At 44.5% G+C, this 14518-nt stretch overlaps 1 protein-coding gene across 2 annotated transcripts in view; it reads left to right on the forward strand.

Annotated features, from left to right (window-relative positions):
• ABHD2 (abhydrolase domain containing 2) overlaps window positions 1–14518 on the forward strand; it is a 107080-nt gene that overhangs the window by 75292 nt on the left and 17270 nt on the right. For both annotated transcript variants that reach the window (XM_008566716.1, XM_008566717.1), the window contains one exon: window positions 4950–5133. In XM_008566716.1, coding sequence (XP_008564938.1) covers window positions 4950–5133 — 184 coding nt within the window. The remainder of the gene's footprint in view (window positions 1–4949; window positions 5134–14518) is intronic.

A 14518-nucleotide genomic window follows, 5' to 3' on the forward strand; every position in this document is an offset into this window, starting at 1 on the left:
TTAGTGTCATTTGGGGAAATGGCTTTTGAAGTAGTGGCTTTCAGACAGCCCTTGCCTTGTCTTTCTTTAGGGGTGGGGGCTTGAGGAAAAAGGCAAGGGGTCTTTCCTGCTCTCAGCAGGCTGCCTTTCCAAGATGGACCTGTAGTACTCATCTCTCTAAGGCCAGGCTAGTGTCTCATATTTCATCTTGTCTTTAAAAAGCGGCAGCAAGATTATCTAAATCTTGTTACTGGTGCTAATCCTGTAAGGATTAAATACATAGAACCTCATTAAGATCCTCCTAGTATTAAAAAACAGATTACTGTAGCTCTCAGTAAAACAGGCCAGGGAGGCACTCCCAGTCACTGGGGGTGTTTGGTAACTGACATCAACTGGAGATCCCAGGAGGACTCCGTGTCTTTCTCCTTCCCTTGCCAGGGAAAGGTGGCAGCTCTTCACAGAAGACTCAACAGCTTGTCCAGCATCAGGCCGGGCTGGTCTTTTATCCAGATCAGATGTGTTTGGATTTAATTAAATGGAGGCTCTCAAAGTGCCTACATAATTAGCCGTAATTGCTCCTTAGTAGTGTGGCAAATCCAAGTTTTGTAACTGCCCCAGTGACTTCTGAACATATGCTCCAGGTCTCAAATAATTAGTCTCAAACCCGAGTAAAAATAAATGGGTCTAAAACGGATCAGATGGGGAGAAAGTTAGACTTATAATTAAACAATAAATCCCTGCAGTGCTAAGGTAGATTTGTGATACAAGGCAAAGGGCTTGGGCTTTGGGGTTAGGCATGGGTCTGAAGTTCAGTGCTCCTGCTTACTCACTATGTGAGGGGTGGGCAAGTCTTTTCATGTCATTAAATCTGCTTCCTCATCTGTGTTTAAGTTCCTAGCAGACAGCCTGAAACATAGTGCATCTGTTCGTCTGTCCATTCATTTAGGTAATCGTTATTAAGTGCCCACGAAGCACCTGGCCTCACAGATACAATGGTGAACAAGACCAAGAATATCTTTGCTTTGCAGAGTTTATCATCTAATAGAGGCTCGTTCTATGTTAGAACAAAACATAAAGATATGAATAATTAGCCAAGGAATGACAAAATTAGGCAGAAACTCAAGGAAATGGTAGAGAAGTAAAGATTTTAGTAACAATTTAAAATAAGTCTCTCAGTACCGTTTCTTATGCAGGCAGATAATGTCACCAGCACAAACCACTGCGCCAGCACAAGTGATATGTTCCATGTGTTTAGCATAGTTGAAACTGGACTAAGAGGATTTAAACATCTCTTTTCTTTGTTATTTTTTGCAGGGGCAGGGGGGACAGGTGGCCAGTATGGGGTTGGTTTGTTTTTTTTTAATTCTATATTTTTTGTTATTTTTATAAACTGGCTAGATATTAATTGGAAAAGTAATGTATGCACATAGTAAAAACATTCAAACAGTGCAAAAGTCTATATAGTGAAACTGGGTTTTTCTCCCACCCCAGACCCCCAGTCCTCCTCTCCAGAAAATCAATGTCTGTTACAGTTCTTCAGTGAATATTCGATCAGTTATATGCACACATATAATCCCTTTAAAACCTAAGTACACACATGAAGTGGTGCCATACCCTCTGCTCCATCCTTGTTGTTGTCCCTCAGTAAGATGGCAGGAGTCATTCCATGTCAGCCAACACTACATCATTCTTTTTCTAGGCAGTGTAGTGCTTCATTTAACTAGTCCTCTGCTGATGGAAATTTAGGTTGTTTCCAATCCTTTGCTGCTACAAACAGCGATGCAGTGAACATTTTGCACACACATCTTTGCATACATGTGCAAGTAAATCCACAGTATAAAGTCCCCAAAAGTGGAGTTGCTGGACCAAAGGTTTGTACTTTAAAAACATTAGTATGGGCCGACCCCGTGGTTCACTTGGGAGAGTATGCGGGCGACACCAAGCCAAGGGTTCCGATCCCCTTACCGGTCACATAAAATAAATAAATAAATAAATAAAAATAAAAACATTAGTATGAGGGTACTTTAAAAGGTTAATGGAGAGGGCCTGCTCGTGACTCACTTGGGAGAGTGTGGTGCTGATAACACCAAGGCCACGGGTCCAGATCCCTACATAGTGATGGCCGGTTTGCTCACTGGGTGAGCGTGGTGCTGACAACACCAAGTCAAGGGTTAAGATCCCCTTACCGGTCATCTTTAAAAAAAAATAAAAATAAAAATAAGTAAATAAATAAAAGGTTCATGGAGCCTGGCTGGTTGACTCCGCTGGTTAGAGCACAGCCTTGTAATACCAAGGTCTAAGGGTTCGGATTCCCTTACTGGCCAGCCTCCTAGAAAAAAAAATAATAATAAGGTTCATGGAAAAAATAGAATTAAAAGATAATACAAATTTTCCCATGAACTTTTTGAAGACCGCTCACAGATGTTACCACATTGCCTTCCGAGGCCCATATCACTGTGCATTTCCTCATCAGTGGATAGACAACAGGCCTGTTGCCCACACCCTCCCCAGTCCTGGGTATTGGCAAACTCATGGGTCTTGTCTGATACGGGCAGTGGAAAATTATTTCTTTTTTTTTTTTTTTAAAGATGACCCGTAAGGGGATCTTAACCCTTGACTTGGTGTTGTCAGCACCACGCTCATCCAGTGAGCGAACCGGCCATCCCTATGTGGGATCCGAACCCTTGGCCTTGGTGTTATCAGCACCGCACTCTCCCGAGTGAGCCACAGGGCCGGCCCGGAAAATGATTTCTAATTGTCATTTTAGTTTGCATTTATTTAACTATGAGTAACATGAAGCATCTTTTTGAATTGCCCTTTTAAAAGACAAATGAAACAAAAAATTAAGGATTTCATCCACCTTTTCTGTCAGCCACGACAGTGATTCTCAAAGTGTGGTCCCTGGACCAACAGCATCAGCATCACTTGAAAACTTGTTGGAAATGCAAATTATCAGCCCACCCATACCTGCTGAATGAGCAACTCTGCAGGTGGGGCTGGGCAAGCTCTGTTTTAACAAGCCCTCTGTTTAGGCCCCGCCCCTAGAGTTTCTAGTTCAGTAGGTTTGGGGTAGGGCCCAAGAAAATGCATTCTGAACAAGTTTTGAATGGGCTAGAGCATCATTCTTGCAGTGATATTTAACCTCCATGCAGCTTTTCCATTTACTCTTTATAAGAAAGATTACCAGAAAGCTATTGTATGTACTTAGGGATTTAAATTTTATTTTTGTTGGATGTTTGATAGATCTGGAGGAAGTGCCTGGTTGTGCTGAAGTGGGGATTCACCCCCTGCAGAAACCTTGCCCTGAGGAATGTTTGCAAAGCTTCTACCAAGCTAAAAGCTCTGCTTCAGATGCTTCCAAAAGGCTGAGCAGCGCCCCCACCTGTGAAGGTTGCTTACTGCAGTCAGGAAGGAAGTCTGAAAAGGGTGGCTCGGAAACAGAAGAGAGGGTGCCTCACAAAATGGCTTCTCATGTTGCTCATGTAGTCTGAGCTGGAGAGAGCCTTGTTCCTTTGAGCAGTGGCCCTCAGCCCTGGTCACACATTGGAATCACCTGAGGACCTTGTCAAAGAACACTCATGCCCAGGTCCCACTCCTAGACATTCCAGTTTAATTAGTTTGGGGAGGGCCCAGACATTAGTGTTTATTGTTAGTTTGCAAGATCTCCAGGTGATTCTAATGTACAGTCAAGTTGAAGAACACTGCTTTAGAGAAAAATTTAGAAATCTAGATTGGCCTTTTCAAGTAAATACACATAAAGTTTCCCATCTTAACCATTTTTAAGTAGTGTACACTCACATTGTGTTGCGGCCAATATCCAGAACTCTTTTCATCTTGCAAAACAAAAACTATACCCATTAAACAACTCCCCACAGCCCCTCCCCACAGCCCCTGGCAACCTCCATTCCATTTTCTGTCTCTATGAATTTGACTATTCTAGGATCCTCATTTGTTTAGTGTGAGAGGGCAAACCAAGCCTGGCTGTCAGTAACATGTCGATTGATTTCTGGGTTCTCTATTCTGTTCCATTGGGTATCTGTTTTTATTGCCAGTATCATGCTGTTTGTGTTACTTTGTAATATAGTTTGAGGTCAAGTAGTGTAATGCCTCCAGCTTTATTTTTTTTTATCTTTTTGTGACTGGTTTATTTCACTTAGAATGATGTCTTCAAGCTTCATCCATGTTGTAGCATGCGGCCATTAACCCCTACCTTTTATTAAAGCTGCTGAGACATAACATGGCTACAACAACTTCCCAAACACCAGCTGCGATCATCCCTCCTGAACAAACTAGGCCCAAACACCCTACCCTCTCCGTTCAGAGGCCTCCTCTGTGTATTTCTGAATGGGTCTGCCTCCCTTGGCACCATGTTCCTACGTCACCAAGAGCATTTTACACTAATCCACAGAGCATGCTGGCTGTCCCTCAGGACTGAAGTTTGTCTTTCCTTCCCTCCCCAATGCTGACAAGAAGATCCTGTAAATAACATCAACTTGGTACTTTTCTTAACACCATGAATCATTGTATACTAATTGTAAACAAATAAGCTAATCTCAAAGGGTTTTGCTCTTGCTTTTATTTAATCTGTGTGTGAACATTTGTGCTCATACACACCTGAATATCTTTCGATTTCCATGGAGCATATAGACAGGTTTCTCATGACCTACCTTGAAAGAAGCATTGTGACACCTGTTTGATAGATGGCACCAACACTCATGGGCTCTACTGTTATGTTGTTTTCTCTAATTCCAAGGGGCACCTGGAAACTTCTCTCCAGAAAGCCAGAGTAGTGTCTGTCTGTCTATCTGACTCTCTCTCTTTCTCTCCACATACACACACACAAATATATACATACGTATTTCTCTCTCTCTTTAGTATACTGGCACCCATTTAGTAAACCCTCAGCTCACATTTTCTCCAATATTTCTTGTACCTAAAATGATTGAGTGACCTTACTCTTTTGCCCACAGGCTGCACGTGGGAATTTGGAGCCATGGTGAACTACATCAAGAAGACCTATCCCCTGACCCAGCTAGTCGTCGTAGGCTTCAGCCTGGGTGGTAACATCGTATGTAAATACTTGGGGGAGACTCAGGCAAACCAAGAGAAGGTCCTGTGCTGTGTCAGTGTGTGCCAGGGGTACAGTGCACTGAGGTAAGTCATCTGCACCCCACTTCTTCCTTCCATTGGGCCCTCCAGTCAGCACTCATTGTTGAGATGCCCCAGTGCACCAGACACCGAAGACCAGGGGGACACTGTGGCAGACCAAGTGGAAGTTTCTGAGTGTGGGACTCACCTTGTTTTGCTTCCACATCATATGCTGCAGTTGTGCTATCAGACCCCTTAAGCCTGGGATTTCAGCTGCATTTTGGGATCAGATCTGTAATTGGATAAATCAAAGCCCCCCTGATAGCTGCTGTTTCCCTAGGGACTCTCTGTGAGGTGACTCAATTTGTTGATGCTTCAAGAGTTTTCCAGAACTATGAAAGAAAAGGGGGGACTGGAAACCCAGGGTCTGAGAGCTGGGCCTTGTGATCCCAAATTCCTCCTATCTGCCGGAGAGTTGAGTTTCAGATGGCATCTGGAAGAGATCTGTAGAAATCATTTAACCAGTGCCCTCACCTTCAAGTATTCATCTCTTGTAGGCCTCCCAGACATCATCACAAAGGAGCTGACTTAGTGAATAAAGCTTTATCTCACCCCTTAGTCTCCTGCTAACAGACACCCTGCAGGATGAGTCCTAGGAGGGCATGGTCATGTGCTCTGACTCCCCCTCAAGAGAGTGCTGTCCCGGCTCTATCTCAAGTCACACACTAACTCACACACACATCTCTCCAGACTTTTCAAATGCATTCATGTTTTTTCCTGCACTCTCTTCATGATAATGTCTTTTGTATTACAAATAGGTATGGCCAATTATTAAAGATCTCTTGAAGAAATCCAAAATCGCATAAGAAAGTAAAAAAAAAAACTCCCTTGTCTAAAACGAAACAGCCCTTATAATTAATAAAAGAATCCTTCCTTTTTGCCTTACCTGTATCTCTCACCCTGCAGTTTAAACCTATTTTGCTATTTTCTGATGGATAGAGGCTATCTATATTATTTCTAAAAATATATTTCTGGTATTTGAAGCCAGCACACCCAAAGGCAAATGTGGGCCCAGAATTCAGCCCCTTCCTATGAGGCTTAAAACTGGCCAAAAAGGAGGATCTAAATGTACCCTAAAGAAGGCATGAAAAACAGCCTTTTTGGAGTTCTAGGGCCAAGGTTTGGGTTCCAGTTTTCCTCATCCGCAATATGGGGATGATGATGATAAAAAATAGTACCTACCTCAGTAATGCCATTGTGAGGGTCAAATGAGTTAATGCATTTGAAGTACTTAGAACAGTGCCTGGCACATAGAAAGTAAGTTAGAAACTGTTAATTGTTCTCATATCCTCATTATTAATCAATTTAAAATGAAGAAGGTGGGTTAGATCAGTGGATCCCAATAGACCAGTCTGGTGAACTAGCGACTGTCTCACTTCATTAAGAATCGTTTGGGAGAATCACATTAAAAATAAATTCAGTTTCTTGGGCTCCACCCCTGGAGATTCTGATTCATGAAGTCTAAAGCATGGGACCCCAGGAATCTGCATTTTTGACCCATTTCATAGGTGACTGCTGATGTTTAGCTGTCATTGGGTTCGATGACCTCAGTGGTCTCTCCAACCCTAGCATTCCAGGTCTCGGTTAATCCCCTTGTCCTCCTGTTGGGAATCTTCCCCTTCACTACCCTGGACATTCTGAGGAGGCAGCTGAAAGGACATGTTCCTTTATCTTGCTTGAATAGAAATATTCATAGCCATATGTCACCAGAATTAACCAAAGTCCCATCCTGCCCAGTCACTGAGATAAGAAAGAAGTGAGTGAGGGCCTGGAGGAGCCAGGAGGCATGAGGCCCTTGCCTGCTCTCGCCTGACAACTGTTCCAATGTTTGGCAAGCCTTCTATCATCCGTAAAATTGGAATCACTAAATTCTCTTTCTTAACCAACTGCTGTGGACTTGCTTTGAACACTGACTTTGTGTTCAAAGAGTGCTGGATTTGATAAGTAGGAGGATGTAAGATAGTTTGTTTTTGGTTTTCTTCAGTGCACAAAAATCTTAAAAGAACAGCTTCGTTTCATTTTGCTGCAGTAGCGCCATCTGCTGTTGGCAAGGGCACATGATCAGCGCAGTTAGTGGACTAAGGTGTTCGAACTAAGGCAAAGAATGTTCAAGAAGCTAGGAAACTAGAATCTATGAGGTGCTATACATCTTGCAGACCTAGTCTACACATCCCCTTCCTTGAGACCTCAAAGAGGTCTCACGTCATTACTTATTATCACATCAACCTCATGCAATAAGGAGAAAAAGCAGCCACTTTATTCTCTGGAACACAGAGAACTAATGTTGGGGCTAAGATGGTACAGTTCTACACACAGGAACTGGTGGCAGGTCAGAGAGACACCTGTGTGTGCTGGGGCTGCCTCGGGCTTAGGTCCCCTCAACGTTCCAACCAGATCTACTGAATGAATGAAGGATAGTACCTTACTTTAAACCAGTATAACCTTTTTTTTTCCTGCCAAGGCTTGAGGGTGATGAGCCTTCTCACTGGGATGATGCCAGCGTGCGTGCCTCCTATTACACCAAGGTGGAGCAGGGAGGGCTCGTCTGCCTCTGCAGGGGCCACACAGGAGTTCGTGTTTCTGGTAAATCCCTCCTAGTGGAGTCTAGAGAACCGCCTGCTCAGTGATCTCCTCCCTGTGGCTTCTCGTCCCGGTAGCTCGCCTCCCCTCTAGCCAGAGCCAACTGAAGGCTCAGAGAGAAGCCAGCCGCTTGCTAGTTAGCAAAGTCTAGTGCTGCTAAACAAACTCCTATTTTACCATGTGCTGAACCACTGAAGGAGGGGCACAAAAGCTCTGAAATTACATGGTTTCTGGCAAACTTTACCATGTTCCCTCCGCATAAACAGCTGCCAAATAGCCCTGGGAATCCATGTGGTCAAACTCAGTCTAACTCTCTGGTTTAATGAATAAATTGAAACTTTTATGAAGACACTTGATTATAGATTTATCCAGTGAATAGTGACCAGAAAGGAGCGTGAGAGACAGAAATAGGGGGGCCAGAAGATTACCTGCAGATTGATTAGTTGATTTGTTGTATCTTTCAGCTAGACATCTTCCTAGGTAATGGGGACACAGACCTGAACAAGGCAGGCAAATTCTCTGCCCTCATGGAGCTTACAGAGATAAGAAGGGAAGCTTTTTTGGTCTAGTTTCAAGTAAAGTCAATTATTTTTCCCAAGGAAGCCCTCAACTTGGCCAATAATAATACAATTAAAATGAAAGCGTTTTATTGCAGTTTGGGTGTAAAAGATAGTCTGTGTCTGAGGACCTCGCAGCACTTAATGACAATAGAATGATATTTACCAAGCCACAAACCAACCAATACATGTTAGGTCAGTGGGGAGGTCAGTGGGGAGGGATTTTGGAAGGAGGTGAGGGTAGGGAGGATATTAGCACAGCCCAGGCCAGGGTCAGAGGCCCCTTACAGGACAAGGAAAGAATTTTCAGAGGAGCATTTCAGATCTCTGTAAATGCAGTTGTGCTCCTGGCTGAGTGAGTGTGTTAGCATCACAAAGGCTTAGCCACCTTAATGTCCCAGGGTTATATAGCAGGGCCTTCTTGCCACAGGGGAGGGCCAGGGGCCACTTTTCTTGCCAAATGGTATACATATTCTCTCTCTTACTTTGAATGGCCAAACTCCTGACTATGATGGAGCTTATGACAAGAGCAAGCATTAGCATTCATAAAGTTCCACTTTAAAGCCTGTGTTTATAGTTGAAGAGCTGTAAGATAACTTTGAACAATCAGTCATTTTGGATGAGAGCCAAACAAACGGGTTTTTGTTTGCCCAAGACTCTGTGGGCAGAACTACAGCCTAGGAAACAGCATAGCTTTTCCACCACTGGGTTGTGAAGCTGACCACATGGTTTGCCCTTAGTGCCTTGGGGATTTTTATTTTTGTGTTGTTAATTTTTTTTTTTTTTTGTCTTTTGTCTTTTTCTGTGTCCGGCAACGGATCACAACCCTCAGTGTTGCCCCCGTACCGGACCGGGACCGGCAACGGGATCGCAACCCTCGGTGTTGCTCCCGCACCTCGCTCAGCCAGTGAGCGGCCGGTCTGTATGTGGGATCCGAACCCTCGGGCGGGAGCGCCGCCGCGCTTCCCAAGCGGCGCACTTATCCAGTGCGCCACCAGGCTGGCCCAATTTTTTTTTTTTTTTTAATTAGAAAAATGAGGGGCTATGTACATACCCTTTGACTCTGACCCATTCCTGTAAAAGTACATCCTAAGGGAAAATATTCTAATAATGAAGAAAGGGCGTTGGTGGTTGGCCACCCCTACCCTAGACTGAGCTCCTTCTCCCTGCCCCCTATCCTGCCACCCCGATGAAACTAACACAGCCCAGCCAGGCTGGTATCAGACTCTTGGCCTGCTCCCTAGTAGGGTACAGACATTTTTTTCCTGCTCGCACTCTCAAGCTGAACTAGCTACAGGTGACAGACACCCCTCTCAGCAGATTGGCTCTGCCCTGAAGTGCAACCAGCTGCCAGCTGAGAGCCTTCTGCCTGGGTTTCTTGGGTCTAGAGGCTCCACCATCCCTCCTCCCAGAGGCCATGCTGTTCATGGCAGGAGGCCTGTCCTGTGCCTGGCTGGCCTGCCTAGGGCTGTCCTCATGTCTCTCTGTTCCCCCTTCTCTCTGGAGGCTGGTTTGGTCCTGGTTATGCCCCCACTGCAGTATGGTTCTCTTGTAGCACCAAGTTAGAAATAATTCATTTGCCTAACAGGGGGATAGTTAAGTAAATTATGGTATACCAACTCAGTGGAAAACAAGGCAGCTTTTATTTTTAAAAATTAAGAAAAATTTGGGCCGAGCCTGTGGCGCATTCGGGAGATTGCGGCGCTGGGAGCGCAGCAGCGCTCCTGCCGTGGGTTCGGATCCTATATAGGGATGACCGGTGCGCTCACAGCACTCACTGGCTGAGCGCGGTGCGGCCGGTCTCAAAAAGGACGAAAAAAAAAAATTAAGAAAAATGTATAACATGACAGAATGTGTATAAAAGTAGGGGGAAAGCAATATGATTGGGGGGGCAGGAATGGGGAGTTGTTATTTAGTGCGTATAGAGTTTTAGTTCTGCAAGATGAAAATGTTCTGAAGATCTGTTGCACAACAATGTAAATATACTTGACACTACTGAACCACACACTTAAAAATGGTTAAGATGGTAAATTTTATGTTATGTGTTTTTACCACAGTTTTAAAAAAATATGGTTGTACCTGGGCAAAGCCTGGAAGGGAACGCCCTCCTTCCCCAGGTAAAAATAGTTCTTACGTTGGTATGGTAGTATTCTGGGAAAATACTTAATGTACTTTAATTTTAAGGTTTCATTAGCATATTGCTTTCAAGGTATTTTTTAGTATCGTGTAAATCCACATCCCATAAATCCATCACCAATCTTAATTCATAGTGCCCTTGAATTAAGGGCACTTTTCTCGGACTATTAGGGTCACGCTTGCCCATCCCAGTTTCTCTGTCTCTCATTCTCATCCTTCTTATTTTCTCAAAGACCACAGGAAAGCTGCTTGGCCATTCTCACAGTCTCTCAGTACGCTGAGATGTAATTTATTTGAACCAGGAGATCTGAATTAATTTGGCTGTTAGATGTATTCTTTCCCCAGTTCATTCTCCTCTGACTTAAATTCCTTTTTTTTTTCATGGACTATGAGTTGGAAATTGACTTTAATTCCTTTTCATCAATGCTTGGTCCACTCATTTTGCAAAATATGAGTTGGAAAGTTGAGCTTTCTCTGAGCAGTACCACAGCAGCATCCACAGGGTGGCTTGGCTCTTCCTTGCCAAAGTAATTGCTCTGAACATAATTGTAAATACCTGTTTGTTTGGACCCTCTTTTCAGTGATTTCAAAATCCATTACTTTTCACATATTTTAACGGTTCAAAGAGAAATCCCTCACCAGCAAATGACTATTAAACCCATACAGGTAACATTTTATTATTATTTCATGTTACATTAATTAGAAATGAAGGCATTTGAAAAAAACTTTACTTTGGTAATAGGTAGATCGGAAATAGATACGGTTCTTTAAAACTCCATACATATCTTTCTCAAATAAGACTCCCAGTGAAACCGTAACTGATTTTTTAGGGTACTCTCCTCTTATTTGTGCTCTCAGTGACAGCATCACTTTTTGAGAGCTTTGCAGCTCTCGGAAGGCATCTTACCTTTTGGAGCCATCCTGGTTCTCTCTGAAGTATTCGAAACCTGCTTTCTACCAATAAGGGTTCATTCTGGATTATGCGAAGCCTTCCCCTCCCTGGAATTATGACCTAGCTGTTTTCTCCCGGGGTTCCACACTTCTTTCCCATGTTCTCAGCCAGTTTCTCCTGGTAGGCAAATATCTGGCTCGGCATAGGGAACAGATCCTGCCATCCCTTCTCTCTTCCGGAGAACATAGCTGTCTGGAGGCAAGTCCAGAACTTAGATGTTCTGCTGCTTAGACAAGTAAGGTACTCACGCAGTGTCTAGAGAGCTAAAGTCCCTGGGCTTTGGTGCCCATTTTGTGACTTGCATCTAAAATGTAAAGCTCATTTTGTCCATCTGACGTAGCGGCTCTTACCCAAACATTCTCTGTATGTTTTTCCCCTTGGGATTTTGGACTCAACATGCGTGTGTGTTTTGTTGCCATATAGCTCTCTTCTGCTTCTCTTCCTGAAAGTTGACCGTATTTTGAATAGCCACATGGTCTCCATCACAGAGCTTCTTCGCATCCTGGTCTCATCTCATCAACTCCTATTGATACCTCTGAGATCTATGTACTCTCCTTAATTAAGTTCTCCCTATGTGTGTTCTGCCCATTGGTGTATGGGTGTCTGAGGCTGTGATGTCATCTCTCCCTCCCCTTTGAAATTTCCGATTCACTCTCATGACTCACTGCTGTTCTCATCACCCTGTCATGTTTGAAGTCTGGCCACCATGGTACCCTGCATTGTCACAGTTTCATCTGAGTGTTTTCTCACTACCACCACCACCACCACCACCACCACCACCACTCTCTGTAAACCTTCTTGACTGGGTCATCTAGTTTCTTTCTTTTTTTGTTTTTTTAAAGGATGACCAGCAAGGGGATCTTAACCCTTGACTTAGTGTTGTCAGCACCACACTGTCCCAGGTGAGCTAACTGGACATCCCTATATGGGGATCCGAACCCGTGGCCTTGGTGTTATCAGCAACACACTCTCCCAAGTGAGCCACGGGCCGGACCCTGGGTCATCTAGTTTCTAAGCAGACATTCTCCCCTTCCTTCTGCAATGCATGTTCCGCCTAGCTCACGAGCCTGCCCATCCGTCAGGCTTCTTTAGCCAAGGTCAGACTTCAGAGCCATTCTTAACAACATCACTAGTTGGCCAGCTCTCCACTCACCACATCTTCTCTGTCTGCAGAATTCTAGCCACTATTAACAGAAGCGATGTAAACACCACCAAAATCCCCCAAGGTGGTCTCTGTCAAGCCTCTCATGGAACTGTCTTGATGTGTCAGCTATAGAAGCAATCTGGGTGTGGAAATGGATTCTCTAATTCAAGCCCGCCATTTTGGCAGATGAGGAAACTGAGGCTTGTCAGCACCACGCTCAGCCAGTGAGCAAACCGGCCATCCCTATATGGGATCCGAACCCGTGGCCTTGGTGTTATCAGCACCGCACTCTACCGAGTGAGCCACGGGCCGGCCCAGGAAACTGAGGCTTGGAGGGGGAAGTGGTTTGTGCTGTTTGGTGAAAAGACCCCAGTGGTGTCAGAACTATGGCCGTAGTTCAAGTTCCTGCTTGACCTCTTGCCAGCCAAGTGGCCTGGACATCTTCTTAGACCTTCGTCCCATGGCCAGACCCAGGGCCCCAGGCTTGTTTGCCACACTAGCCTGGTCCTGTCTCCCGCCTCCTCTCACTGCAAGAACTAGGCTGATAAATAGGAGGCATCAACAGGAGCCTCATAAGTGAGGTTCTTGATGGGGCTGTGTATGTAGTGGTTCCAATTGACCCGCTTGGTCTCTTTACCATCCCTGAAGATGGTGTTGAGGCTCACAGTACTGCAGTCCTACCTGTTAGAACTAACTCTGACTCTTTTCTGTACCTTCTTGATCTTTAACTCTCCTCAGCAGGGCAAACAGTATTAAGTAGCTCATAAACCAAAGTGATTTTCTACTTTCCTCCTCCTCCTTTATGATTTTGGAAAATTTTAGACACATACAAAATAAAAAGAATAGGATATTGAACCCCCAGTGTACCCATCACCAGCTTCAACAACACTTAACTTAGGGTTATTCTTGTTTCCTCTACACCCGCCCACTCACTGCTCCCCTGTAAACTGGATCGTTTTATAGCAAACCCCAGATAGTGTATCTTTTCATCTGTAAATATTTCAGTAGTGTATTAGTCAGTTTTGTGTCTCTACAACAGAACGACCTGAGACTGGGTAATTTATAAAGAACAGAGGTTTAGGGCCGGCCTGGTGGCGCACTGTAGCAGTGCGCCGCTTGGGAGTGCAGCGGCGCTCCCGCCGAGGGTTCGGATCCCACATACAGACCGGCCACTCACTGGCTGAGCGAGGTGCGGGGCGCAACACCAAGGGTTGCGATCCCGTTGCCGGTCCTGGTCCGGTATGGGCGCGACACTGAGGGTTGCGACCTGTTGCCGGTCACGAAAAAAAGACAAAAAGGAAAAAAAAAAAAAAAAGAACAGAGGTTTATTTGGCTCACCATTATGGAACAGCTGCATCTGGCACGGGCCTCAGGCTGCTTCTACTGGTGGTGGAAAGTGGCAGGCAGCAGGTAACAGATCACATGGTGAGAGGAAGCAAGAGAGAGAGAGGGGAGGTGCCAGGATCTTTTAAACAACAAGCTCTCCAGGAACTAATAGAGTGAGAACTCACTACCCCCCTCCCCCAGGGAGAGCATTAATCCATTCATGAGGGATCAGCCCCCACAACTCAAATCAGTTTCCAGCACTGCCACATTGGAGATCAAACTTCCATATGAGTTTTGGAGGGGACAACACATCCAAACTCCATCAACTAGGGAGCTCTAGACGACTTTAAGGACTTTTTCTTAAACATAATCAAAATGCTATTATCACACCAAAAAATTAACAATAATGCCCTAATATCATCACATTTCTAGTCAGTGTTCAGATTTCCTGATTGTGTCATAAAAGTTTTTTAACAGGTGGCTTGTTTGAATCAGGATCTACATAATGTCCACATTTTGCATTTATTGATTTGTCTCTTAAGTTTCTTTTACTATTTTTTTTTGCAGCTGGCCAGTACAGGGATCTGAACCCTTGTCCTTGGTGTTACAGCACTGCACTTGTCTCTTAAGTTTCTTTTAGTCTATAGGTTCCCCCTTCTTCTATTTCCTTTCAATTTGTTGGTGGTAGTGTTGAAG

The sequence above is a fragment of the Galeopterus variegatus genome, unplaced genomic scaffold (assembly GCF_000696425.1).
Source record: "Galeopterus variegatus unplaced genomic scaffold, G_variegatus-3.0.2 Scaffold266, whole genome shotgun sequence".
NCBI lineage: Eukaryota > Metazoa > Chordata > Mammalia > Dermoptera > Cynocephalidae > Galeopterus > Galeopterus variegatus.